This window comes from Typopeltis vanoorti, chromosome 6 (assembly GCF_054136105.1).
Source record: "Typopeltis vanoorti isolate ZY-2024b chromosome 6, IOZ_Tvanoo_1.0, whole genome shotgun sequence".
NCBI classification, from domain to species: domain Eukaryota; kingdom Metazoa; phylum Arthropoda; class Arachnida; order Uropygi; family Thelyphonidae; genus Typopeltis; species Typopeltis vanoorti.
In genome coordinates this window covers 46,681,532-46,708,845 of record NC_143554.1, presented here as the reverse complement: position 1 = coordinate 46,708,845, position 27,314 = coordinate 46,681,532, and the positions used below count along the sequence as shown (strand labels likewise).

At 37.4% G+C, this 27,314-nt stretch overlaps 1 protein-coding gene across 2 annotated transcripts in view; it reads right to left on the bottom strand.

Annotated features, from left to right (window-relative positions):
* LOC150105435 (synaptosomal-associated protein 47-like) overlaps positions 1-27,314 on the bottom strand; it is a 106,159-nt gene that overhangs the window by 21,796 nt on the left and 57,049 nt on the right. For both annotated transcript variants that reach the window (XM_090394810.1, XM_090394811.1), the window contains exon 3: positions 4,017-4,152. In XM_090394810.1, the coding sequence (XP_090250936.1) occupies positions 4,017-4,152 (136 nt within the window). The remainder of the gene's footprint in view (positions 1-4,016; positions 4,153-27,314) is intronic.

Genomic DNA, 27,314 nt, shown 5'->3' with positions numbered 1-27,314 from the left:
TTTAGTTTATTCACTTATTTCTCTTGATGATGTGAAACACATGAATTTCACGAAACTAGGTGAGTAATTAACTATTTCAAATTCTAGCTATTTTATGTGGTAAGAATATTGGAGACAACTGTATTATGTCCTCACTGCACAGAAGACCGCACAATGTAGCACTCACTACAGATTATGCTTAGGTAATATTTTTATTATTAAGCACAGAATTTTCACCTAAGTATCAAGGGCAACTTCAGTATGACTTTCAAATTAAACAAGTAAAAGAGAAACTGGAACACAACAACGAAAGCACATGAGCTACATGTACATAGAATGGCACAGTCTAAAATACATTAAGGACCTAACTAGACAACTTTAAACAAGAGGCAAAGAAATCTATTGCATATGGAATGCATGAAGAAGTATTACTGTATTTCCTATAACATGGATCAATTTTCAATCAATCTGTTCAGATTCGTACGGCATAGCATAGTAAGGTTTTACAACTTTCTTTATGGAATGCTTGTATAAGCATTCCATAAAATAGTTACTTTTGTGAAGATCCTTAACCTTCATGTTTTGCAAGTACTGGGTGTTCAGGCTCATGGAATTTAATGTAAGGGAGGTGTGTTCATCATGATGTATAGCAGGTGATCTTGCAGTTTGGACAAAATATGATAACCCACATGGGCAAGGAATTTGATAGAATTTGGGAGGGGGGGGAGCTAAAGCAGAAGTTTGTCTTTTGCAGATCCTAAAGAAGTAGAAATTTTGTTAATAGGGTGAAAAACCACCTGCAGGCCAACAGATCTAAATAGTTTGGTTATTTCTTCAGAGACACCTTCAACATAAGGAATGGTGACATGATGGACCACCTCTTGGGAGGAAAATGGCAAGGAAACTCTAATTATTAATGATTTTGTTGATATCATCGTTATTATTATTAACACCAGACTGGTGTTTAAAGAGCCTAAATGGATGGAGTCTAAAGACTCATCATGGGAGGCACAGTGTTACACACATTCTAGCTTGACTATTAACTTATCATGAGGTAATCTATCAAAGCCTTTGCAAAATCCAAGTATACTACTGTGTGTCCATTTCCTTTGTCCATTGAAGCCATCACCATATTGTAATAAGTAAGTAGATTACTAAAACATGACCCCCTTTAGCAAACCCATGCTGTCCATCAAAGATAATACCACTGTTGTCGACCCAATTCTGGATCCTGGTTCTAACCAACCTCTCCAACACTTTAACCACAACAACAACAAATGACACACAGATAGGTCTATAATTTGAAGCTTGAGTTCTGTCACCTACCTTATGAAGCAGCACAATCTTGCCTTCCTTCCACTCCTTTGGAACTTGTAAGACTCATATTAAACAAATATGTCAAGGCAGATGTCAACTCCCTGGAACATTCCTTCAAAATACATGGTGATATATCATTAAGTCACACAGCCTTATTAACATCAAGTCTATTCACTCAACAACCTCCTGATATCCTATCTTATATTTTCCTTGTTCCCAGTCAAGTTATTTGTCCCAATTATCACTACCAATTCTTTTGCTCGCTTACTCAATCACTGTATTTATTTTACTACCAGGAAAACAAACCTTGTTCATCTCATTTACCACACCACTAATAATTGAATTCCCAAACACCACTTGCAGGTCATTCGTTACCTCTTTCATACCAACATAGTTCATTTTTCGTCTTCTTAACTCTTCCATGTATCTCTACAATTCTCTTAATTTATCTCTGCATCCATTTCATCTCTTGTCTCATCTCAATCAACTCAGCTTTCAAATCTTGCATCACCTTTTTACTATCATTCGCTCTCTCTCTATTTTATCGCCAGTCACACACACTTGTTCGACATCAACACTGTCGAACAAGTGTGTGTTCTTATTCGACGCCATCTTACTGTTAATTGCACTCTGTTTTTCAACTTCCACTATGTCTGTATCGCTTTTGTCATTCTTACTACCATCAATGTTTTGTTCAGCAGATCACTTGTTCACTTTTTCAAATTTTTTTTGCTGCTCTAAAGAGAGACACTGTAAAAACAGTGTCTCTCTTTGCTATCAGATGAGCACTCATCCTTCTTGTGTCATTCTCACTACTATTGCCTTCAGTTACCGATACGCTACCGCCCATCAAGTTCACATTCAGATCACACTTCACACACATCCTCCTTCCATCTGCCTTAAATATCCATAATTTATTGACATAATCTAACGAATACATACAGCACACCTCACATTTCACAAAATGCCTAAAATCAAAATTAAACTCTTGTAAAGATAAAGACAAAGCCACCTCCATCTTTCCTTTACTGGTTACTATACACTGTTCTAAGTTTAATGACGTTTTAAACAAACTTAAACAAACAAGTCCACACAATCTAAAAACACTGCAAGTGCACAACTTCTACTGCAACTCTTACACATAAACACATACTTATTTAAATTAATTAGTAAAAAAAAAAACTTATCTGAGCTGGGAGCCTTCTTTACACAAACTTTCCAGTGAAACGCCATCTGACGATTTCTGGGGTATAAAAGTAAAATAAAATATGGAGGTATAAAAGTTTTGTAGCTGCAACACTGCATAATTCAGAGGGGCCTGGTCAGAAGGTTGAATTCCAGATGATCAAAGTAGAGCTCTCATAGTCCTCCCATCTATAAAAAATGTGTGTATTACAGAGGTATTTCTCTACTAAGTGTTCCAGGTAAGATTTATATATGTATACTTGAAAAGAGGTTGATAAAAATTGTAGAAGAGAAACTTGGAGAAGAACAAGCCCCATTCAGGCCAAATAGAAATTGTCAGGATCAGATTTTCAGTTTACAACAAATAGTTCAGAAATCATGGGAATGAGACAAAGATCTACAGATCTGGAAAAGTCATGTAACAAGGTTCTCAGAGAAAAGCGTTTTAAAGCACTGTAATTATATGGGTAAATGGAACATTATACAAAGCAATACATAGTCTATATTTAAGTTGGAAGTCGGCTGTTAGAATGGAAGGAAATATAGCAAGATGGTTTGATGTAAAATCAGGGATAAGTCAAGGACGCACATTATCTGCACTCTTATTCATCATCTATATGAATCACATTATGAAAGAAAGAGAGAGACAATAAACCTGATATTAAAATCAGAGATATCAAACTTAGCTTTTTGCTTTATGAAGATGGTGTTACTCCTAAACACATCTAGTGCAAGTCTGTAGTGTGCTCTAACTAAATTGCATAACATCTGTAACAAATTCAGCATGAAAATCAGCAAACAAAAAGACCAAAACTAAAAATAAGCAGGAACATAGAAAACTTTAGTGGAATTCTCAATGAAGTACTTATAGAACAAGCAAAATATATAAGCTTTTTAGGAACAGTTTTCAGTAAAGATGGCAAATTACATTTGGAAACAGACAACAGAATAATTGGCTCTGTGGGACTGTATCATTTATACAGGTGCTCCATGAGTCCAGATAGGATGGACTTTAGTGTTATATTTATGTTTTATTTAGTATTGTGTTGTGTGTGTGCGATTTTACAAGTGTTAGTTTGTACTCCCTGAAGATGCCTCAGTGACTGAGATAAAATATCAGAAGAATTAAAATATTTTAAAATCCTTTCCTAGTGCTGTTAATACCCACATGATCTCCCAGCACTTAAGCCATAACACCGAAAATGGAGAAATACCGGTTTTGAGTTAAACAGTGAGAGGAGATGCATTCACGAAGTGAGCATATTATATTTGCAAATGTATATTCAAAGACTGTTCTATCTATAGAGTTTTAGTGAGATAAGGGAGGGCTTACTATTCTTATTCCATATGAATCTCTATCTTTCCAACCAAAGGATATATTAACTTTCTGCAAGTCAGAAAAGAACAGAACGTGGAATATTTAAGATGCAGTAAGTTAGCCAGAGTGGCAGTCAGAGATACTCCAAACAGTGAGTCTTTTGATTGCATAATCTGAAAGTGATGATAATAAAGGACTTGCTAAATTATTACAGTACCTTTGAAAGTAACTTTTTCCTTATACATTTCTACAAGAACATTTAAAACTTTATTTAAACCAGGGCACATGATGTCAAAGCTGTTTTCTTTCTGTCTGCATTTCTGATATAATCTGAGCTTCCATGGAGATAAAACCTAAGAACAAATATTGATGAGCAAATTCATAAAGCTGCTATATAATCTTTGCAAGTAATCAAAATTAATTTATTTAATATATTCATTTTTTCAACAAGGCTTATCACACTTCCAGATACAGTTCTATGTGTATCATTTCATATTATGGGTACGTGTAAGTGTAAGAAAAATATGAAGTTAATTATACTTATTTAATTTTCAATACTTCAACTCGATGAGTCTCTACCCCCCCCCACACACACACCCAACTTTTTTTTTTTTCTTTTCCAGTTACTGAGATAAATAAACTATTAAGATAAGTGCTAGGTTTGTACATTATAAACTTTTTCCTCCTAACATTTTTTAAATAACTATTAATAATATTTTAATGCAAAAGAATAACAAAACAAATTGCTAAAAAGAAAAAAATATAAGTATTTAATGATCCAGTTCTTTATATATACAGGGTGTTCGGGATAAATTTGACAGTTTCGTAAGGAAAAAGAAAATCTTCTTTGTATCTATTAAATTTAATGAAATGACAAAAAAACATTACAGGCAGAGTTAATTACAATACTATCAACAAGATTTACTCAAAATAACCACCATTAGCATCGATCACAGCTTCAATTCTGCTTCGGAACCTCGAACAAGCTGATGCTACAGTCTCCCTGGGAAGGGCCGCAAAAACTGTTTTAATTTTATCCATTAACTGGGCTTTTGTATTACTGGAAGTGCGATTGGTGTCTTTTTCAACTGCGCCCCATACAAAATAATCCATGGGGTTAAGGTCTGGGGAGTTTGGAGGCCAAACATTTGGACTGGTGAAGTCGTAGAAATTTTCAGACAACCATTTTTGACTTTTCCCAGAGGTGTGGCAAGGGGCCGAATCCTGCTGCCATACATACGGCCTACCATTGGCTACCCTTGTTATCCAGGGCTTGACTACAGTTAGCAACTCCACGAACAAAGCCCGAATTCCAATGCCAGGGTTCTTCAACACCTGTTCCTGCAGATTTGCGAGGAATTCTGCTGTACGAACGCAATCAGATCGTCTGCTAGGGATCTTTCTTCTTGCTACATCCTCGTAGTCACCACTGCAAGTCTCTAGTTCATGCCTGATTGTTTTTACTGTATTCAGGAAGCATTGGGCAGCAGTCGTAATATCCTTATTTTGATGGCAGGCACGAATCATCATGATACAAGTTATTCTCTTCCATGATTCAGGTGGGTTCCAGCTATCCATCCTTTCTGACATCTTGTATATGAATGAAGAAGGGTCCAAACTTTTAAATGAAGAGAAGTGTGTGTTAATACATGTAACTTACGGAAAAATATAATTAATTATAAATATGTCAAATTTATCCCGAACACCCTGTATATATATAAATACATTCTGATATGATTCAAATATATTCTGGGAGAGAAAAACACACATAATGGCTTATCTATACATATTCTACATGTTGAGTTCAAGGCAATACTGAATAAGAATGATTTATTTCAAGTTCTTGCAAGATAGGCAATTTTTTATTTATTTATTGAATGTTTTCTTACGTTAATTACTGTATTTATTATAGTACTGTGTTTATTAGTATACTTATGGTGTTTGGTGTATTTACTAATATACTTGTAGATATACTGTTTTAATGTAGTGTATAAAAATGATGCCAAAAATAAATTAGAACAACATAGTATCAGAAGTAAAGGATAGTGTAGATGCCAAAAGCAAAAATCTTTGCTTCACTGAACAAAAGCATTATAACAAATGAAGATAATCTGGCATATTATTATTATTATTATTATGGGTATCTCCATGGAATCAGTAGACTCACTGCAGGAGACCCAAACTATCAAAACAATATCTATCATATCTCTTCTTGAATTCATTTACAGATGAAGAACTCACAACTGAGTCAGGCAATGCATTCTACTCATTCAGCACCCTCCAGCTGATAAACCTCATTCTCACACCCTTGTTAACAACACTTTCCTTAATTTCCAGAGATGACCTCTTGTTCTTTCATCACTATCACACAGCTGAAACATTTCCCCTGCATCAATCTTATAAAAACCTTTTAGTAATTTAAATGCCTCTATCATATCTCCTCTTCTCTGCCTATCAACTAACCTCTGCAATCCACAAGCTCTCAATCTATCAATGCTCCCTACAGCTCCTACTAAAGGGAGCATTTTTTGCATCATTCACCAACTTAGTCACTCTCCTCTGAACCCTCTCCACAATCTCTTCATCTCCAAGGAATCCAGGTGACCAGACTTGAGCACAGTAATCAATATGTGGAAGTATCAATGCCTTATAAAGGAAAATAATAATCTCTTTATCTCTGGATGTTAGTGTGTTTCTCAATAACCAAGTAATCCTATGTGCAATCTTGGGCACCTTAGCAATGTGTTCCCCAAACTTCATCTCCCTATCCACCAACACCCCCAAGTCCCTAGCCTCATCAATCTCTTGGAGTACCGTTCCATCAATGTATTACACAGCTGGTAATCTTTTAATCCCAAAATGCATAACTTTACATTTTTCCACATTGAACTGACATCCATTACCTTTTGCCCATTTTGCCAGATTATTTAAATCATCCTGCAAACTCTCAACACCAGCTTGATTTTTTATTGTGCTACCCATGCATCATCAGCAAACAACTGAATATCTCCCTTTAAGCAATTTCCTATATCATTTATGTACAAATTAAACAATAACGGCCCAAGCACAGAGCCCTGAGGCACACCACTGATCACCTGCCTCATCCTGGACTCAGCTCCTCCATACATCACTTTCTGGTATCTCTCCCTGAGCTATTTTCTTATCCATATCACCAGTTTGGTATTCATCCCCATCTGCTCCAATTTGCGCAACAGTATTCCATAGGATATCTTGTCAAAAGCCTTAGCAAAATCCAGAAGTACCACTGTGTAGCAATTTCCTTTGTCCAACTCAGATGTCATTCTATTATAAAAAGTTAATAAATTGCTAAGGCAGGATCGGCCTTTAACAAAACCATGTTGGCCCATATAGAGTATCATATCCTGATCCACCCATTCTTGAATTTTGTCTTTAACCAACTTTTCCAATACTTTTACCACCACTCCCGAGATGGTGATTGGTCTGTAATTAACTACTGCAGTTTTAGAGCCACCTTTATGCAAAGGAACTACTTTGCCTTCCTTCCACTCCCTAGGGACCATACCAGAGTTCAAACTTAAGTTAAATAACCAAGTAAGAGGTGTTGACAATTCCTTTGCACATTCACGCAACACCCTAGCTGTATAAAAATGTTTAGATATTCCATCTAAACCTAGAGCAGTGTTTGCATTTAAATTTTGCAATATACTAAGTACCTCTGATTTATTAACTTCAATACTCACATTAGCTATTGCTAGAGGTACAGAGCTATCCTCACTTGGGTGATAGACTTTTGAAAAGTGATCACTCAGTAACTCTACTATTACATCTGAATTGGTCACCTCAATACCATCAGTACCCACTAAGGTTATCCTGCCAAAGTCATTCTTCCTTTTGCTTGTCACATAGCGGAAGAACTCTTTGTGATTACCCTTGATCTCCTTGGCTAAGGTCTTCTCATAATCTGATTTAGCTTTTCTTCCTATGCTGGTAACCTTCCTAGCTTGAGCGTTGTACTGCTTATGGATGTACTGATCGCCTTTCTCCTTGTAAATTCTCCATAAACATTTGCTCTTTTTTGCAGATCAAGTTTGATACTACTACTCATCCATCTATCGCCTACCTTGTTTGTCTTCCTGACCATGGGGATACATTCTGATATTGCCTTCCTCAGATACCGGCTGATTTTATCCCATGCACTGCTAACATCTTTCCCCTGCAATATGTTCTGCCATGAGATGGCTGTAAGCTCACTCCGAAGCTTATTATAATTGCCTAACCTGTAGTTCCGCATATATATGTATATATATATATATATATATATATACATATATACACCTCTTCTTAAGAGAGAAATCCACGAATTTTGCAACCTCCCAAGTCAATACCACATGATCGCTCTCATCAACTGGAGGTAAGGAGGACACCTTACTTATGCATATGTCCTCTGAACTAATGACCAGGTCCAACACTCTCACACCATGTGTCCCTTTAGTTATGTGCTGTTTCAAGTAACTATCTCATAGAAGATGTATGAATTCTATTTCCTTTTTGCCACGTGATATTTCCTCCTTCCAATTGATATCACCATAATTAAAATCCCCCATAATAATAATCACTAACCCTGCACTCATTGCACTAAGTTGCTGATGCATGAATTCAATATCACCCCCTGTACCCCCTGGCCTATAGCAGCAACCAACTGTATATTTGGTTGCATTGGTTACTATTTCACACCAAACCGCTTCAAATGAACTATCATTGACATATCTATCCTCTTGATATACTACTTTCTTTTGCTGTAACTCATTGACTAACAACAACAGTACTCCTCCCCCCATTCTATCTTCTCTATCCTCCCTGAAAATACTGTACCCATCACATTAAATTCCAGTAATCACATCTGCTGACAGCCAAGTTTCACAATTGCCTACAACTTTTGGTGAGATTGCTGACTAATGCCAAAAATTCTTCCCTCTTATTTCGAATGCTTCTTGCATTAGTATACAAAAATTGCAAATTCCCTTTAGTTCTTGTATCAGCTTTAGAACTGATATACATGTCATTAATTTCAGTAGTCCCATGCCGATTTTTATCCACTCTATTCTGCAATTTATTCCACAAATAAGGATCAACAAATATACAATCACTGCATAAATTTCTCCCTCTTACACTCAACCTTTTCAATTTTAGTTTCCCTGCCCAATTTCTTCAACTTGTTCAGAAAACAGTAACTTCTTCAATCGCTTATGACCTTCCATGTTCAGATGCAACCCATCTCTTGCATACAGCTGTCTTTTGCCCTCAAACACACCTCCAGACATCAACAAATGAAATTTCTAGGTTAAAACACATTATTACAAAATCGACCCAGGAGTTAGAAACAGTTAAGAAATGTTCAGGAAAAACTTACTGTATATTTGATAAGAAAAATAAACAGCAGAATAAGAGACAGAATGTACGAAAAAATAAATAATATGATATGGTGAATCATTCATTTAATCTGAACTTGATGACAGACAGGCCACTTTGAGCTTGTTGGGAGAAAAATTAACTATGTGACAAATGCAGTATTGAGAAATAGACAAGAAAAGTACATGAAGTGGCAGTGCCCATAAGAACAAATAATTTAAGTAGTCATAAATACAGTATGAAATAGGATTTGAAAAGGCTGCTTTAGCCAAGTAAGGAGAGTGAGAGAGTGAAAACTGTTTGTCTATAACCTAGATATAGTAGTATTTCAATTAAATATAATTGAAGTACTGAAGAAAGGGTGCAAGTTTTTGAAAGTGTGGAGTGAATCTGATTGTAAGAGGAAGGCAGTGCATCCTGGGTAAAATTATTTACTGGGGAGAGACCTAATTTAGAGAGTCAGGGAAACTAGATCATCATAGGAGGAATAGTGAGAATGTATGTAATGAGCATGGTTATGAATCTGGTGAAAGAGTAAACCTAAACATTTTGGGTTAGAATTTTTCAGTGTGTGTGTGTGTGTATAAGGGGGGGGGGGGGCTCATTAAGTCTACACACAAATGCCAGGTATGTGTTAGGAACAAAGGGGAGCATAAGTTGTGACCGCTGCTTAAATAAGTTGAGGACAAAAAATACACTACCAAATTACCCTGATCAGTACATTAAAGGATAACATAAATTAGCCAAATAGCAACACCAAGTAGCAGAGAAAACTCATGAAGAGGTCCTTGGCAAGGTTATATTATTATTTGACACCTCCAGGGGATCCAAAGACTCATCGAGGGAGGGCACCTACCCTACAATTCGCTGCCTCCACCACTCAACCTCATCCACCAATGCCATCCACTGACCACCACCACTAGTATTTTCACAGACAATCACATCCATGCCCACAGCAGGATTCGAACCTGCCCGCAGCCTTCTGGCTGTAGAGCGGATATGCTAACCAATCAGCCATGATTCTCAGCTCAGAAAAGATCCCACAGGAATAAAAAGCATGTACAACAATCCTATTATACAAGGGTAGTACAAAAACTGATGTGTATACTACTAACATATGAATATCTTTGGAGTCATGAAGATTTTTGAGAAATTGGTGAGAACACACTGAAATGGGTTGAAAGACAAGCTATACTCTGCAAGGAAAGGCATGAATTATAAACTACGAGCAATTTGCACACATTTTATAACAATGTTACAGCCGAGTTGAATAAAGGAATGATAATATTATCATTACTGGACTTTGCTAAAGCATTTGACAAGATACCACATGAAAGATTAGTTGCATAAATTGTAAGATATGGGATTAGAATATAAACTACTGATTTAGATAAGTCTTGGATAAGATTCATTTGGATATCAGAAAGTGGTGTAATGGTAAACCTGACAGATTTAAGGTGACCAATGGCATACCCCAGGGATTAGTACTTGGACCATTGTTGTTCAATCTATATATTAATGATAGCAGGAAGGACTTGACAGGGGATGTTAAAATATTTGCTAATGATGCAAAGATAGTTAGGGCAATCGGGAATGATCTGAAAAGGATGGAACTGTGGGTAAATGATAATAGCTATGAATTCAGTGTTAGTAAATGTGAAGTTATGAACTTTGGCAGATGAGATTTCCAACAGCATATTATATTGGAGGAATTTTGCTTGGCGAAACCGATTAGGCTAGAGTTTTGGTAGATAGAAATCTGAAGTTCAAAGATCACATAACATAATGGCACGTGGCGGTGAATTTGAGCTGTGCAGAAGAAAGTGATTTTTAATCGGTGAATAGTCCGTTTTTTCCCCCGTTTTTGAGTGCTAAATTGTTTCTCTGAATACGAGCGTACTTCAGTGGTTGTTTTTTGGAAGTTAGTTGCTGTCGCGATATAATATATTTTGGTTACTGTCGGAATCGAATGTATAACGGTGGAAGACAAAACGGAGCTAAGTTTTCATTACTGTATTCAGTTATATTTCATTTTATTTAATTATATTTAATACTTAAATGTTTTTTTTTGCTTGTAATTGTTTGTACTTTTTTTCTTATTTATTTAACGGAATTTATTAATTGAATAATTATTAAAGATTATGCTACTCGGCTGTAAGAAATGATGGTGGATTCAGCAGCAGTCGCAAGTGGCGTATCGCCAAGTCCTCCGCCATTTAAGAACTCAATTATAAGCAATATCATAAGGGACTTTGTGGCATGCAGTACTTGCGGTATGTTTGCGTCTTGGGAATTAGATATGTGGCTTGTGAAAGAGAGCGGAGAGCATATGTGCGCAAAATGCAGGCAGTTGGAGGAAATAAGTGCATTAGAAATATCACTATCCGACTTTGTTGCTCCAGAAACAGGGAATGAATGTAGGAAGACAAGTAGTGTGATAGGAGAGAATGAAAAAAAGATATATATGAATGAGAAAATAATAGTTGATAGTGTGGAAGGTGTGAGTGACTGTGAAAGTTTAGGAGATGGTTTTGTTTGGGAGAGTGAATTTAGATTAAGAGTGACTGACCTGCAGAGGGAGATAGATGAGTTGAAAGAGGAGGTGGAATGTCTTGTGAATGAGAGCAGAAGTATGAAAGATAGGATTAGGAGAATGGAAGAGATAAATGTAAGGCGAATCAGAGTAGGAGAGAGAGAGAGAATTTAGGGAGTATGAGTGAGAGGTATGGGGGTGCTAGAAGAGGAGAGAATGGAAACAGTAGAAGAGAGGGGAATGAGAGAGAGGTATGGGAATGCTAGCAGATGAGAGGATGGAAACAGTAGGAGAAACGGAATGAGAGAGAGATATGGAAGTGCTAGAAGAGGAGAGAATGGAAATGGTAGGAGAGATGGAATGAGAGAGAGGTATGGGAATGCTAGAAGACGAGAGGATGGAAACAGTAGGAGAGATGGAATGAGAGAGGGATATGGAAGTGCTAGAAGTGGAGAAAATGGAAACAGTAGGAGAGAGGGAATGAGAGAGATGTATGGGAGTGCTAGAAGAGGAGAGAATGGAAACAGTAGGAGAGAGAGGTATGGGAATGCTAGAAGAGAGAATAGCAGTAGAGGAGAGGGAATGAGAGAGACCTATGGGAATGAAAGAAGAGGACAGAATGGAAACAATAGGAGAGAGGGAATGGTAAGAGGTAAAATGTATAGCGACTCAACGATCCGTGGTGTTCAAGATAGGATGCGTGAGGAGTGTTTGCCAGGAGGAACAATAGAAAGGGTGGCTATGGCAATTAAGAGAGGTGAAAGGGTGGATGAGATGATTGTGATGGTAGGAACGAATGACTTGAGTGGTGATGTAAGTCGGGCAGTGAGAGATATGAGATTTTTGCTTGAGACTGTACGGAAGAAGACAGAGAGAGGAAAAATAGTGTGCGTGTTACCTAGGTATGATAATGATGAGCTGAGCAGAAGAGCGGTGATAATGAATGGCATAATAGCGAGAATGTGTGACAAGAGAGGATTGGTATATGTGGATGCTTGGAGTGCATTTGAGGAAAGAGAGGAATTGTATGCGAGAGACCGTTTACATTTGAATGAGGAAGGACGTAGGCATCTGGAGAGATTGCTGTTCTGAACGAGTCGGTATGTCCCAGGGAGGATGATACCAGGGGTGGCCTCTTGTGGGAATGGATACTTGGGAGAAGGGAGACGATGTCAGGTAACACTGAGGCCAGTAGAGACTAGAAGGGATAATGCTGGGTATAGAAACAATGGCATTTATATGCTTTATACTAACGCCAGGAGTATCCGGAATAGGGGAGAGGAATTGGTGGTGCAGATGGCATCAGCCTGGCCAAAAATTATTGCGATCACTGAGACATGGTTGACAGAAGGGAATATAACAACAGGAATAGAAGCCGCTGGGTATAGCATTTTTCGTCAGGATAGGAGGGGAAAGCGTGGTGGTGGGGTACTGCTTATGATAAGTGATGACCTATGTCCTCTAAGAGTGGAGGCTTTGGAAGGAAGTCAGACAAATGATTTTGAGAGCGTATGGTGTGAAGTAGATGTAGGCAAGACAGGATATTTAGTGGGGTGTTGCTACAGACCCAGGAGCACAGAGGATGGGGACCAGGAGATGTTTAGACAGCTAAGTTTGGCAAGTGCAAGAAGAATGATTGTTATGGGAGATTTTAACTACAGTAGTATAAATTGGAGAGAGGAAGATGCATGTAGCAATAGGGGAATGGAATTTCTAGAATTCTTGAGGGACAAATGTCTTAGGCAACATGTAACAGAGGGAACAAGAGGTTCAACAGTTTTGGATTTGGTTATAGCATCAGAAGAGTTGATAATAACTGAGTTGACATCTCTCCCACCAGTTGGAGAGAGTGACCATATGGTTTTGACTTGGAAAATGAATAGACATGCAGGAGTATCAAAGAGATGGGAACTTATGTGGAATTATAATGCAGGTGATTATAATAGTCTTAGACGTCAACTTCGGGAAGTTTCATGGAGGGAGGGATTGGAAGGCCGGGATATCATTAGTGTGTGGGAAATTGTGAAAGAATATTTGTTATCAGCAATGGTAAGCTGTATACCATGAGTGAAGAAGAGGACACAATTTGGAGTAAAGTGGATGACAAACAATATTAAACAGGAATTGCATGCGAAAAAGAGGCTATGGAAGACAGGTGAAGAGAAGATGCATGAAGAATATGAGACACAGGCCAGAAAAATGACTAGTGTGGTAAGGAAAGCGAAACTGGAATATGAGAAGAGATTGGCCCTAAGATCCAAAGAAAATCCTAGGGAATTTTTTAGCTATGTGGCCAGTAGGAGGAGAAATGACTGTGGAAGAATAATATTGTGGAATAAAAATGGGAATAGAGTGACTGATGCAGAGGACCTAGTGGAATTGTTCAATGAACACTTTATTGGAGTATTTCATCCTAGAGGAGTCAGTTTTAATGCTAGAGGGATAGGGCTGGTTCGAGGTTTAGAGGTACAGGAGGAGAGTGTGTTTCAGATACAGAGTACTCTGGATGTCAGTAAAGCTGTGGGACTGGATGGTATTTCACCACGAGTTTTGAGAGAATGTGCTAGGGAACTGACAGTGCCTTTAACCTGGCTTTTCAATGGAAGTCTGGCTTCGGCAAAGGTGCCCAGGGAATGGAAGGAAGGTAAGATAGTGCCATTGCATAAGGGTGGTAACAGACTGGACGTGTCTAATTATAGGCCAGTCTGTGTGTCATCAGTAGTTGTTAAGATCTTAGAGAAAGTAGTGAGGGACCATATACAGCATTGGGCAGATGAGGGTAATGTTATCTGTGAGAGTCAGCATGGATTTGTGAAAGGGTGCTTTTGTTTTAGCAATATGCTAGCCTTTTATAATAAAGTTACAAGAACATTAGATGAGGGAAAGGCATATACTGCAATTTTCTTAGACTTAGCGAAGGCATTTGACAGGGTGCCACATGATAAGCTGATATTTAAGTTGCAGCACATGGGTCTGGATGTCAGATTGATCAGCTGGATTCAGGATTGGCTGTCCGATAGGTATCAGAGAGTTGTGTATGGTGGAGCAATATCAAAGAGGCAGAATGTTACAAGTGGGGGTTCCACAGGGCTCAGTACTGGGAACTATATTGTTTAACCTTTATATCAATGTGACATTGCCAGTGGATTGCAAGGGGATATTCAGTTGTTTGTGGATGATACGAAGCTGGGAAGGATTATTAGTAATAGTGCAGATGTGGTAGCCTGGCAAGAGGATTTAAATAAGCTATATAGATGGGCAAATGAATGGGGGTGTCAGTTTAATGCAGCAAAATGTAAGGTCTTGAGGTATGGGAAACATCGATGGGATGCTGCATACTCTATGGGAGGAGTATACTGGAGGAAGTAGGGGAGACAAGAGATCTGGGGTTGATGATTGATAGAAACCTGAAGTTTATGGGACATATTGCAAAGGTGGTGAAGGTAACACAGAGGATTGCTGCAATTATGAGGACACTGACCTGCAGAGATAAGAGAGTTATCATTCTGTTGTATAAGTCTCTGATCAGACCACACTTGGACTACTGTTCTCAGATTTGGTAGCCAGGATTTGAAGGGGATAAATTAACTGTGGAAAGGATACGACAAATGACAAAGATGGTTTCAGGATTGTACAAGCATAGTTATGAGGATCGACTGAGGGAATGTGGACTGCAGAGTTTGGTGGATAGAAGAAGGAGAGGTGATATGATTGAGACTTTTAAACTGTTGAGAGATGGTTACAGGGTTGACACTGGGGAGTTCTTTCGCTTGGTTGAACAGCGGGAAGGAGTGATGACAAGAGGCCATCCCTGGAAGTTACGAAAGGAAACTGTGAGCAAGAGGGTAAGGAGTGGTTTCTTTGCGTGGAGGGTGGTTGAACCGTGGAATGCATTGCCTGATGGAGTGGTGGGAGTAAGAACAGTCAATGAGTTTAAAGAGTGGTATGATAGACTTTGTGTTTCTTAGGGGGGACCTCCCCTTGATGAGTCTTGACAGACTTTATGTTCTTAGAAAGGACCTCCCACGATGAGTCTTTTGACTCCATGGAGGCCTGAATAATAATAATTATAATAATAAAAATTGCAAATGCAACACAGAATTAACTCTGATTCTAAAACAAACACTGACATGTAAGGATAATGAAGTAATTTTTCCTCTTTACAAGGCCTTGATACAACCACACCTGAACTACTATGTGAAGATTTTGTCTGCTGGTTTGAAAGGATAAAGAAGCTGTGGAGAGGGTGAAAAGAAGAGTTACAAAGATGATTACAGCATTATGGATTATAGATTATGAGGACAGACTGAGAGTAGTACATGGAGTGAAAACACTGATAAACAGGAGAAAGAGGAGTGATATGATAGAGGTCTAATCAACTCCTGAAAAAATGTATAGGATATTTGCCAGCCTGGTTGGCCAAGTGGTTAGCGTATCTGCTCTCCAGCCAAAAGGCTGTGGGTTCGAATCCCGCCATGGGCATGGGTGTTTGTGATTGTCTCTGAAAATACTAGTGGTGGCGGTGTAGATGGTGATGGTAGTTGCAGTTCGTTGTAGTTGGTGGATTGAGTGGTGGAGACAGAGAGCTATAGAGTAGGTACCCTCCCTCGATGAGTCTTTGGACTCCCTGGAGGTGTCACATAATAATAATAATAATAATACAGAATTTTTCATTATATGGATGGTTGAGAGAGGACAAGGGGGACATCTGAGGAAGTTGAGTTTGTGTGTGGTTAAGGAAGAGGATGGGGCAAAATTCTTCTGTCACAGAGCAGTGAGTAAATGGAACAGTTTACCTCGTTGAAGTGATGAGCGTATCTAATATGAATGAGTTTGCAAGGTGTGAAAATTGGTGTGGATAATGTATGGCATCCCTCTTTTTCCCCCTTCTTCACCCCCCCCCTCTAAGGCAGCAATGCTTTTTTCAAGATGCAATGCAGTTCCAATGCAAAACAGACATAGACAACTTAATGAATCGCATGATTGTAAATAACTAGAATGACATGAAAGATGTGCCTGACGTTGCATTCAGTCTAACAAATTTGATCCGAGAAAGGGGCAGTTATTTTACTGTTTGTAAGTTAGATGTTAGTTTTTTTTTGCAAGTGAGATAAGTCTTCTTGTATAGTGAAACCTGTAGAGTATTCATAACTGTATAATAACACATAGGCCACGGTATATAACATTTTAATGTGTAAATATTTCATCCTACATTCATAAGAAATTGTCAGTACAATTATCAAACAAAAATAGGAACTGAATTAAAAAAAAAAACCATTATTGCGAATAGTTAAATTGGAATCCCTCTATATATACAGCCGTGTGTTTATGGATTGAACATAACTGGGCTGTAGAAAAAAAAAAAAAAAAAATTTAATTAAAATATAACAGATAAATTTATTTTATACACTTTGGGATAACAATTTCCCAGACTTCTGGAATAGTGAGACAGTCCTTCCAATTAAGATATTAGGTCTATGATGTAAGCCTACAGCACTTTCTTTATATAAATGTTCATGTTTATATACGGATCTATGTAATAGTTTTGCCACTGGATCTGGTGATTAACGTTTTCAATTCCATGTTGTGCAAGGCCATTTTTGTGAAGTTTGATGAGACAGATGTGGTCTTGATGTTCAGAGATACATTTATTTATAGATCATCCTGTTTGTCCATAGTAAGATAAGTTACAAGAATATGGTACTTCATATACACCAGGTGTAAGTTTGTCTTTTGCAAGACTTTCATTAAATAAGTCAAGGGCATTGGCTAACTCTTTTTCAGATCTTTTTACTCTTTTGTAAAAATACCTGGTATATATCATTCACTCCCACAGCCTTATTAACATCTTACCAATGCAACACTCGATACACCTCAGATTCTTTTACCTTTAATTCTCCTAATTCTTGTCTACCTTCTACATGTTGCACAGCATCATTCACATAATTATGATATACACTGATAAAGTGTTCATTAAATAATTCCAATATATCATTTGTTATGGTTACTCTGCTACCATTAACTATCCACCATTATCAACCTGCCATAATTATTTTTCTCTTGCTTGCCACATATCAGAAAAATTACCTTGGATTACCTTTGACCTGACTGGCCAATCTACTCTCATATTCTACTCTTTCTTTTTTAACCATGCTTGTCACTTTTCTGGTCTGCACTTTATATTCTTCATGCATCTGTTCATTGCAAACTGTCTTGTACTTCCTCCATAACAACTTCTCTTATAACACTGTTTGCTTGATTTCCCTGTTCACCCATCTCACTTCTATTCAATTTTTCGCTTAACTCTTGATATAGAGTTATGCATTGCTTGTGTTAGTATATATACTGCCTTATCATTTCCCATGCACTGTCAACATATTTTCTACACAATTCATCAACCCAATGTATTGATGCTAGTTGACTATAGAGCTTCTGATAATCACCCACCTTATAGTTCCACATACAGACCCCTTCTTGATAACTTTTTATTGTTTGACTACTTTCCAAACCAATACTTCTTAGACAGGTAGCAGTGTTGATACCTCATTCACAACCATATTGGAGATGATATCACCAAATCTAACACCAATAAACCTCGTATTGCTTCCATCACATGCTGCTTTTGAGATGGAAAAGACCATTGTGAAAACACAGCACACAGAAATACTCAAATATAGAGGTATAAAAGTTTTACAGTGGTTGCATTGCATAAACTGAAAGGATTCACGTCAGGTCAGACGATCAAATTCCAGTTGGATGGATGAGAACTCTCATAATATACCCATCTGTATAAAAAATTTAAAAAAAGGAAATAAAACAATATAACAGTTATCTAGGAAATTCTCTACTGAGGGCTCCAAGAAAGATCTATAAACAGTTACTCCAGAAGAGGCTAAGAAAATTTGTGAAAGAGAAACTTAGGGAAAAACAAGCAATGTTCAGACCAAACAGGGAGGACAGTCAAGATGAGATTTCATTTCAAGGCTAATAGTCAAGAAATTATGGGAGTATAAATGAATTTATATTCACATTTTGCAGATCAGGAAATGACATGATAAGATGCCAAAAGAAAAGCTGTTTAAAACTACAGTTATACAGGGTGAATTGGACAGCATGCCCAATTTTGCAATGCCCCCCAAAGGCTATATTTTGTGTTGTAAATCAATAGTTAATATTGAAAGAAGGAATAGGAAGATTAAAACTGAACTATCTTTTCATGCCACTATCTTCACTCTTATTCATCATTTACATGGTTCACATCATGTAGGAAAGTGATATTAATCCTGAAATCAAAACCCAGAGGTGTTCAAACTCGGCTTACTTAAGGAAGTTAACATTATACAACTAAAGAAATCCAGTATAAGTCTTCAGGATTCCTTAACTAAAATTGAATAACTGTTGTAATCAATTTAGTATGAAAATTAACAATGAACAAACAGGAACTAAAAAATTAGCCAGGGCCATGGAAAACTAACTGCATTTCTCAATGGAGAATCTACAGAACAAATAAAATATCTCAGCTATTTAGGCAAAATTTGTAATAAAAATGGCAAATTTAATATGAAAATAAACAGAATTAGCAAAGCTGTATGGTAGGGAGCCAGATGAATAAATTTACATGGAATAACACAGAAACTGTCAGAACACTAAATCAGTTATGTATATCAGACAAGAGTTCAAACTGATTTTAAGTTATGGATCTCAGAGCTGGGTTAGAGAAAGTAAAACAGCCAATGACAGACTAGAGACCACAAATATGAGGGTTTGATAAAAATTAGGGAAATGAACAGATGGCACTGATTGGTGCAACATATTAAAAACACAGATATAAGGAAGAAACTTGACAATGCCAGCAGTCAAGAATGTGTAAGTATCTAATCTATGCTAATCTGCTCCAAGTCAGGAATGGCCTCTATTTCAAAGGAATGATGTTATTTTGCAATGCCCCCCTCCCCCTAGGCTAAGAAGTAAAAACTTCTGACCAGTACCTCAACTCTGGGGGTTCCAATATCAAATGCTATGCTATGATCATTTCTATCTTCAAAAAAAGTCAATATTAATGAATGTCAAAACTATAGACTTTTAGTCTTTTAAACACTGGATATAAAATATATTCAAGACTCAAAGACTAAATTAACCAAATATTATGAAAATATTTTTGGATAGGAACAAAACGGTAAAGGCAGATTCTGTACTGATGCCATTTTCACTCCCAAGCTCCTGATAGAAAAAAGAAGAGAATTCACTTTAGAGACCCATTATTCATTGATTATAAAAAGCTTTTGATAAAGTCAATCGTAATAAGCTACTGGAAATTTTAAGAGATGACAATATTTCTAACTAGTTAATTAAAGCAATTTTCAATATACAAGGATGGTCTGACAAGTTCTCGGCTTCGACCATACATGGCAACACTATCGGCAAGATTTTTTTTTTTCTAAGTTGGTATATCAGTCATAAGCATCCATGTAAAATTGCAAGTCATTCTATCAAGTTTGTTTTATACAGCTGTCTGAAGCAAAAATGTTGTCTGTATCCCTTGAAATGGATAAAATTGAGTATTGTGCAATTATAAAATTCTTTGTAAAAGAAGGTTTAACACCAAAAGAAATTCATTCGAAGTTCATGAAAGTTTATGGGCACTCTTCAACTGCATTTTCGACAATTAAGAAATGGGTTGCTGAGTTTTAAACATGGCTGTACCAGTCTTGAAGATGATCCATGTGAAGGACGTCCAAAAAGTGTAACACCACCAGAAATCATTGATCAAGTGCACGATATGGTATTGAATGACTGGCGAGTCAAATGGCGTGAAATTGCTGAGACTATAGGCACTTCAAAAGAAAGTGTAGGATATATTTTGCATGAAGAATTGCATATGAAAAAGCTTTGCACAAGATGGGTGCCATGCTTGTTCACAGCAGATCAAAAATGCACTCGCATGAAAATCTTGGAGCATTTTAACAGGAATAACACTGATTTTGTGTGTCGATTTATTACTATGGATGAGACTTGGATTCACCATTACACACCAGAATCCAAACAGCAGTTAAAACAGTGGGCAGAAGCTGGTTTGTTCAACGCCAAGAAGACAGTCGGTTCCTCAGCAAGAAAGGTCATGGCATTGGTGTTTTGGATGCTAAAGGCATTTTGTTTATTAATTATCTTGAAAAGGGTAAAACAATAACTGGGGATTACGGGTATCTCCATGGAGTCAGTAGACTCATCGTGGGAGACCCAAACTATCAAAACAATATCTATCATATCTCTTCTTGAATTCGTTTACAGACGAAGAACTCACAACTGAGTCAGGCAATGCATTCCAATCATTCAGCACCCTCCAGGCGATAAACCTTGTTCTCACACCCTTGTTAACCATACTTTTCCTCAATTTCCAGGGATGACCTCTTGTTCTTCCACCACTGTCACACAGCTGAAACATTTCCCCTGCATCAATCTTATAAAAACCTTTTAGTAATTTAAATGTTTCTATCATATCCCCTCTTCTCTGCCTATCAACTAACCTCTGCAATCCACAAGCTCTCAATCTACTAGTAGGAAGCATTTTTACATCACTCACCAACTTAGTCACTCTCCTCTGAACCCTCTCAACAACCTCCTCATCTCCAAGGAATGCAGATGACCAGACCGGAGCACAGTAATCCAAATGTGGAAGTATCAACGCTTTATAAAGCGGAATAATAACCCCTTTATCTCTGGACGTTAGTGTGTTCCTCAATAACCAAGTAATCCTATGTACAATCTTGGACACCTTAGAAATGTGTCCCCTGTCCTTCATCTCCATATCCACCAACACCCCTAAGTCCCTGGCCTCATCAATCTCTTGGAATACCATTCCATCAATGTAGTACACAGCTGGTAATCTTTTAATCACAAAATGCATAACTTTACACTTTTCCACACTGAACTAACATCCATTACCTTTTGCCCATTTTGCTTATTTAAATCATCCTGCAAACTCTCAACATCAGCTTGATTTTTTATTGTACTACCCGACTTCGCATCATCGGCAAACAACTGAATACCTCCTACTGCGGTACTGTGGAACAGTCTTCCCCCTGACGTATTTCCCAAGGAATACAACATACAGGCATTTAAATCATATGTAAACAAGTTTCTCCTTTCCCAACCCACCACCCATATATACAGTACTAACGTACTATAAGTTGACTAGCCAACCTCTCCTATATGGGCCCCAACATGAAAAAAAAAAAAAAATGAATATCTCCCTTTAAGCCATTTTCGATATCATTTATGTACAAATTAAACAACAATGGCCCAAGCACAGAGCCCTGGGGCTCTGTGCTTGGGCCATTGTTATTTAATTCAAATTCATCAAATTCAAGAAGAGATATGGGGCACATATCTCTTCTTGAATTCGTATTCAAGAAGAGATATGTGCCCCAGGATAAGGTCACCTGCCTTATCCTGGACTCTGTTCCTCCATACACCACCTTCTAGTATCTCTCTCCCTGAGCCATTCTCCTATCCATGTCACCAGTTTAGTATCCATCCCCATCTGCTCCAATTTGCACAACAGAATTCCATGGGGTTATCCTAATAATAATAACTCAATAGCAAGACCTTTCCTAACGTATGGTTCAGAAGCCTGGACCATAACTCAAACAGATAGAAAAAGATTGATAAGCTCTGAAATGAAATGCATTAGTAAAACAGCTGGATGACTAGACTTCAAAAGATAAATAATGATATCTTAAAGTAACTTGAGGTGATATCTGTTTTAGACTACATCTATCTTTATAGAGTGAGATTGGAGACAACATACAGAAAGAATGAGTGAAGGAAGACTCCCTAGAGAGAGAGAGAGAGAGAGAGAGAGAGAGAGAGAGAGATACAGATATTAATCTCAAGAGAGAAGGAATAGAGGATGGCCATTGAAAAGATGGTAAGAGACCATAACAGGACACTAGACCTATTAATGGAAAGGAAAAAGAAGAAGGAAAATTAACAAACACAACCAAACAAAAACACTGAGAATTACTCGACTATCATCCAGCTAAACATCAAGGGATTTATATTTATTAGACCAAAATCAGGGGTACTAAATAATATTCTTAACAGGCTTGAAGTAGACATTCTGGCTGTACAAGAAACTTATCACATCTCACAAGAAAATATTACCATTCCTGGCTGCATCTTTCTCAATGATAAATGTGCCAGTGAAATGAGTGAAATGCAAGGAAATGAAAGGCTGCTGCTGATCTAAGCAAAATCAAATCTGGAAAGCATTTCTGAACCTCTGAAACATTCACAAAGTGACTTTTCTATTGATATCCATCTGCACAACTTCTAAATCTACAATGTATATAAGCCTACTCTATTTGACTGCCCCAGCCTTGCACTTCCTAACCAGCCTATCCTGACATCATCCATGTGGATTTTAACTCATGGGGATATAAATCAAGCCTACAACTGACAGACTACGTGTGAACAACCAATCTCTACCTCCTCTATGACAGCAATCAACCTAGAACCTTCAAATCTGGAAGATAGAGATTAGAAATAATCCCTGAACTCTGCTTTACTACTACTACAGAAGGAACTCCTCTTATCTCAACCTATCAAATACCGCCTCCTTTTTCTCTCAGCCAGACATAGAACTTGCCTAATTATGACAGTACGTATAATCCCCAGAATAAACAACATCCCAATGCTCCGAAGGAATCTCAGGAAAGCAAACTGGCCAAAATTCACCAAATGCATCGAAAACATAATTTCAGCTACTGTTAATAACCAAGAAATATTCACTGAACTCTTCATAGCATCTGGCAAAAGACACATCCCTAGAGGATTCAGAAAGACCTACACATTGGTCAACTAATGGTAGTATCTTTCTAGCAGCATATGAACAACAAAGCATCCACACACACTGCTTCTGTCCTCTTAAGCTCCTTGGATGAAGGTAGTTTTCATCCTCATTTTCATTGAAGGTAGTTGTTTGTTTCCTGGCACAAGGAAATGAACAACTTAAACTTTACCAGATCAAGTCAAAAGGCTTGGTTACTGCTCTCTCAACTGGGAGGTGCCAGTACTCCTAACAGAACTACAAGAAAAGTAAACCCAAATAGTACTGCAAAAAAATTTTAGCACAAAATGTTAAACCCAAAATTCCCAGATACCAAAAAAGAGATCTGTCATCTTTACAAAAAAAAAAAAAAAGGTTTTCTCATCATGTCCTACATCTATAGCAAATTCCAAAACAGTAACTCTAGATGAAGTTGATGCAACCTTCAGACTAACCAAAACAGGCAAAGCTCCTGGTACTAATGACATCCTTCCTGGTCATCATAATAAATTATGAATAACTCTTGGAACTTTGGCATGAACCAAAGATAAGCCTTGTCAAAACCCAACCCCAACAACTCAACTGAAGATCTTAATAACTACAACCTATAGCTTTGTTCTGTGCAAACTTTTGAAAGGATTATCTTCTAGGATTTCTCCAAAAATAGAAGCCAGCTTACCCAATGAACAGGCTGGGTTTAGACCTGATAACAGTTGCTGCAAAGTCCAACTCTGCTTCTCCGTGGTGCACCCTAGGGTGTTGGGAATCCTAACCATTATCGGACCTGAACACAACACCACTAACAGAGCTCTGGCGAACACTTCAGAACCCTGGTCAGGAGAACTGTATATGCGACCACAGCAAAGATGCCACTAGAACAACAGAAACAGCCCAGAGTCCTGCACAGCCCACACTCACCTTTCTACAGCAGTGGTAAGGCACTGAGTGAGGCCAGGGGGTGCTAAGAATCTCACAGATGAAAACAGGCTGCCTCTTAAATCTATGAAAATAGCATCAATACTTGAACTTTGGCAAGAGACTATAGAATAGATTTATTAATCCAAGAACTAACCAATATCAACTTGGATATCATGCTAGTGAATGAAACAAAAAGGTTGAAAGAACTGACAGCAAGATGGTACAATGGCTCACAGATACTCCTCAGAGCATCCTCAAACAATGGCAAACAAGGCAGAGTGGGCTTCATTGTTAAATCTAAGCTCACCAAGTCAATCCTTTTTTGTAACATCATATCTGGAAGAATAGGTGTACTCAGAATTGGAATAGAGAGCAATATAACAATAAAATTAATATCCTGCTATGCTCCAACATCTGTAGCTGATAATCAAGAAATAGAAAATTTTTACATGAATCTTGAACAGGCATTAAATTATAAGTCAACATACACATTCGTTGGTGGTGATTTTAATGCCAAAAAAGGATGTGGAAAAGAAAATGAAAAGTTTATAGGACCACATGGCCTGGGAGAAAGAAATAGAAGAGGAGAGAGATTAGCTGAATTTGCTGCACTTTTTTCAACAAATGCCCAGGAAGAAGATGGACTTGGCAATCACCGAATGGAGACACAAAAAATAAAATTGACTACATTTTAACAGACTGTAAAAGACTGGTACAAAATGTTGGTACAATAGGCGAAACATACTTCAACACAGATTCTGACCACAGACTCATCAGAGCCATTATAAGAATAGACCACAAAAAAGAACAACAATATCAGGGCAACATCAAACCACAAAAGACAACCCAAACAAATAGACTACCACAAGTTCAGGAAGTACATAGAAGGGACTGAATGAACTATTAAGAACTGTTACATAAATGATGACTATATTGACTTTATTAATAAATTCAACGAGTGCAAGAAAACATCAGAAATTACTGTGAAACAAAAGAAAAGAGAATGACTCTCACCTCAAACTATAGAACTACTGAAAAAGAGAAAAGAACTGGAGAAATCTGAAGAAAATTTTCTAGAATACAAAATTATCTGTAAGTTACTAAGGAAAAGAATTCCAGAAGACTACAAAACTTTCAGGATACAAAAACTAAGAGAACCAGCCTGAAAAAAATAGAGAAAGACTTAAATTTTAAACAATCAATTCCAATTACAGGATCAAAATGGAGAAAAACACACTAATAGAAAAAGGATAGAAGAATTGTGTAGAATTTTTATAATGATCTCTATGCAACTAAGTACCAAGTTTCAAAACCTATCATTCCAAAACCAAGCAATATACTAGAGGTACTTCCAGAAGAAATAGAACATGCCCTTAAGAAAATGAGTAAAGGTAAAGCCTCAGGACCTTGATCATGTTAAGGCTGAAGAAATCCAACAAGGTGGACCAATTATTTTCAAAGCCTTGACTGCCAAATTCACGTGGTACTTCAAAGAAAGACAGATTCCAGAGGAATGGATCAAAACCATACTTCTATTCAAAAAAGGGAACAAGGAAGACATAAAAAACTATTGTCCAATCTGTCTACTCTCTCACATATATAAAATCATGAACAGAGTAATACTGAACAGAATCCAAAACACTCTCGAAGACAACTTCAGTAGAGCAGGCAGGATTCAGAAGAGGCTTCTCCACAATAGATCATATCCAGGTCATTTCACAACTAACACAAAAAATGCAGAGAATACCGAATCCCTCTATGTTTCCTCTTTATTGATTTTAAAAAAGCATTTGATACCATAGAACACAATGCAGTCATCAGTGCCTTACTGGAAATAAATGTGGATCCTACTTACATCCACATGATAAAAGAAATTAAGAAAAATCAGACCACACAAATAACTCTATTTGATCAACCTATAAATACAGATATAGAGAGAGGGGATGCCAAGGCGATGTGATCTCCCCAAATCTATTTACCAGCACTTTAGAATACATTCTGAAAAAAATAGACCTAAACGGAGGAATAAGCATAGATGATGAAAAACTACAAATCCTTATGTTTGGCAATGATCTAGTACCGATATCCCACAACCCAAAAAGATCTAGAAGAAATGGGTGAAAAAATATACACAAACAGCAGTAAGATAGGCTTAGAAATGAATCTAGAAAAAACAAAATGGATCAAAAACATCTACACAAGTGACAGTCACCTATGTATTGATAACATCTCTATAGAACAAGTTGACTCCTACAATTACTTAGGACAAACAATAAAAATGAATAACGATTTATCTGAAGAACTAGCAAAAAGAAAGAAAGAAAGCTGCATGGCTATCATTCAACAGACTAAAAGAAACACTTACTGATCCAAATCTTGACATCTCTGTGAAGGCAAAACTATTTAATAGTGACATTCTTCCATCACTCACATATGGATCAGAAACAAGGAACATGACAAAAGAAGAAAAAGAGACTCTCAGAATAATTCAGCGTGCAATAGAACGCAGGATTTGTAACATCAGCAAAATGTTAGAAACACGGAACTAAGAAAGAGATCAGGCATAAAAAATGTGGTAACTGCAGAATATGAAAGCAAGATGAGATGGGTAGGTCACATAGCCAGACTTAGGGATAACAGATGGACATATAGAATACTCAACTGGCAACTAAGAATAAAGAGAAAACCAGGAAGACCACCTACAAGATGGGAAGATCCACTAGTGAAATCTATGGGTATAACATGGAAGAGAGAGGCTCAAGATCGAGATCATTGGAGACATCTTTGTGACCTGCACTCATGGTGAAATCCTGAGTGAAACACAGGTCCATCAAGATGATCAAGGT